Source organism: Olea europaea, chromosome 12, assembly GCF_002742605.1.
Source record: "Olea europaea var. sylvestris chromosome 12, O_europaea_v1, whole genome shotgun sequence".
NCBI lineage: Eukaryota > Viridiplantae > Streptophyta > Magnoliopsida > Lamiales > Oleaceae > Olea > Olea europaea.
Window position 1 is genome coordinate 28243303 of NC_036248.1, and position 1195 is coordinate 28244497.

The window sequence follows — 1195 nt, forward strand, 5'->3', positions numbered from 1 at the left end:
ACAGTTGAGACAGCAACGAGTTCTCTTCCCCTGACTTTTTGATGTAGGATTATGTTGTATCAAAAGCTTCTTCAAAACTTAGCCCATGTTTGAGCCACATTTTAGGGAAAAAAAAATACATTATTCACATCAAATCAATGGAAAATGTGTGGTTAAAAAATAAAGAAAAAAATTCAGAATTATGTTGTATCAAAAGCTTCTTCAAAACTATAAGAAGTATGTTATATCTATTCCCGAGGCTTCCTCTAGAGCTCTCTTCTTCGTAAAGATTATGTATTTTCCAGCCAAGATTTTACTGCTATGGCCTAGGGCAATACAAAGCTATCGATGTTGTCACGTACTCCATTTTGCGAATAAATATATTAAATCATGATGCAAATCAAGTCAGTAAGTGAAAAATGACGAAAATTCATTAACAAGGTGATGGCAAGTTGTACAAGCATATAATATATTTCAGAAAAAAAATCAATTTTCTAATGAAATATGGCGATTTTCCACTACACTTATAATCAATCCAAACAATAAGTTCCTATGAGAAGATATATGTTTATTATTCTTCCAAACATTCATATCAAACCTCAGCCAAGCTAAACACTAATCAATGACAATAATTGGATGCAGAAGTGCCAACTTGTTCCACGAAATACGGTAGCATCAGCACCCCGAGCTTGGAAGAACTGTCGATTCCTACTGAAAGAATACAAGAACCTCATCTGTTACAATTGGGACTGACAATGTCTTTTACACTGCCTTCAACAACCTAACCTGTAAAATTACACAAAGACATTTGTGCATCAGTAGAATTTGCAGATATCAACACGGCCACGTGCTGGAGATGGGATTGATCGTTTTACATTTCTAAACATCCTGAAAAAAATGGCCTTCTGATTTGTCAATTTCAGATGGTCTTCGTATCAATACATTCCCTTGAAAACAGGGTTAGTGCGGCATATGCTCGCTCCACATTCCTCGTACTCTGCCTTAGTATGGCAAGCCTGTGTTTATGGCACAAAATATTGGTCCAGTATCCAAAGTAAACAATAACACAGACAAAACTCCAAATAGAGTATGCATTCAATATCTAACATGTAAAATCGCCAATATATTTAATGTGAGTATAATCCATGATCGAACAAATTATTTCCACAATTTCTTCCATTTGATGAAGACTGAAGCATCTCAAAAGAGAACCAAC

General features: G+C 35.1%; 1 protein-coding gene across 3 annotated transcripts in view; it reads right to left on the reverse strand.

The window, feature by feature from the left end:
- Positions 1–392: 392 nt before the first annotated feature.
- Positions 393–1195, reverse strand: part of LOC111406299 (actin-related protein 3-like) — a 6891-nt gene continuing 6088 nt past the window's right edge. The window contains exons 7-8 of one of the 3 annotated variants that reach the window (XR_002704987.1): positions 855–995; positions 393–765 (exon numbers count right to left, since the gene is read on the reverse strand). Coding sequence is in view for 2 of the 3 variants with exons in the window: in XM_023035651.1 (XP_022891419.1) it covers positions 915–995 (81 nt within the window). In the remaining variant the exon portion in view is untranslated. Of the gene's footprint in view, positions 996–1195 lie in introns of all 3 variants that reach the window. The other 2 variants (XM_023035652.1, XM_023035651.1) reach the window with 2 other exon arrangements.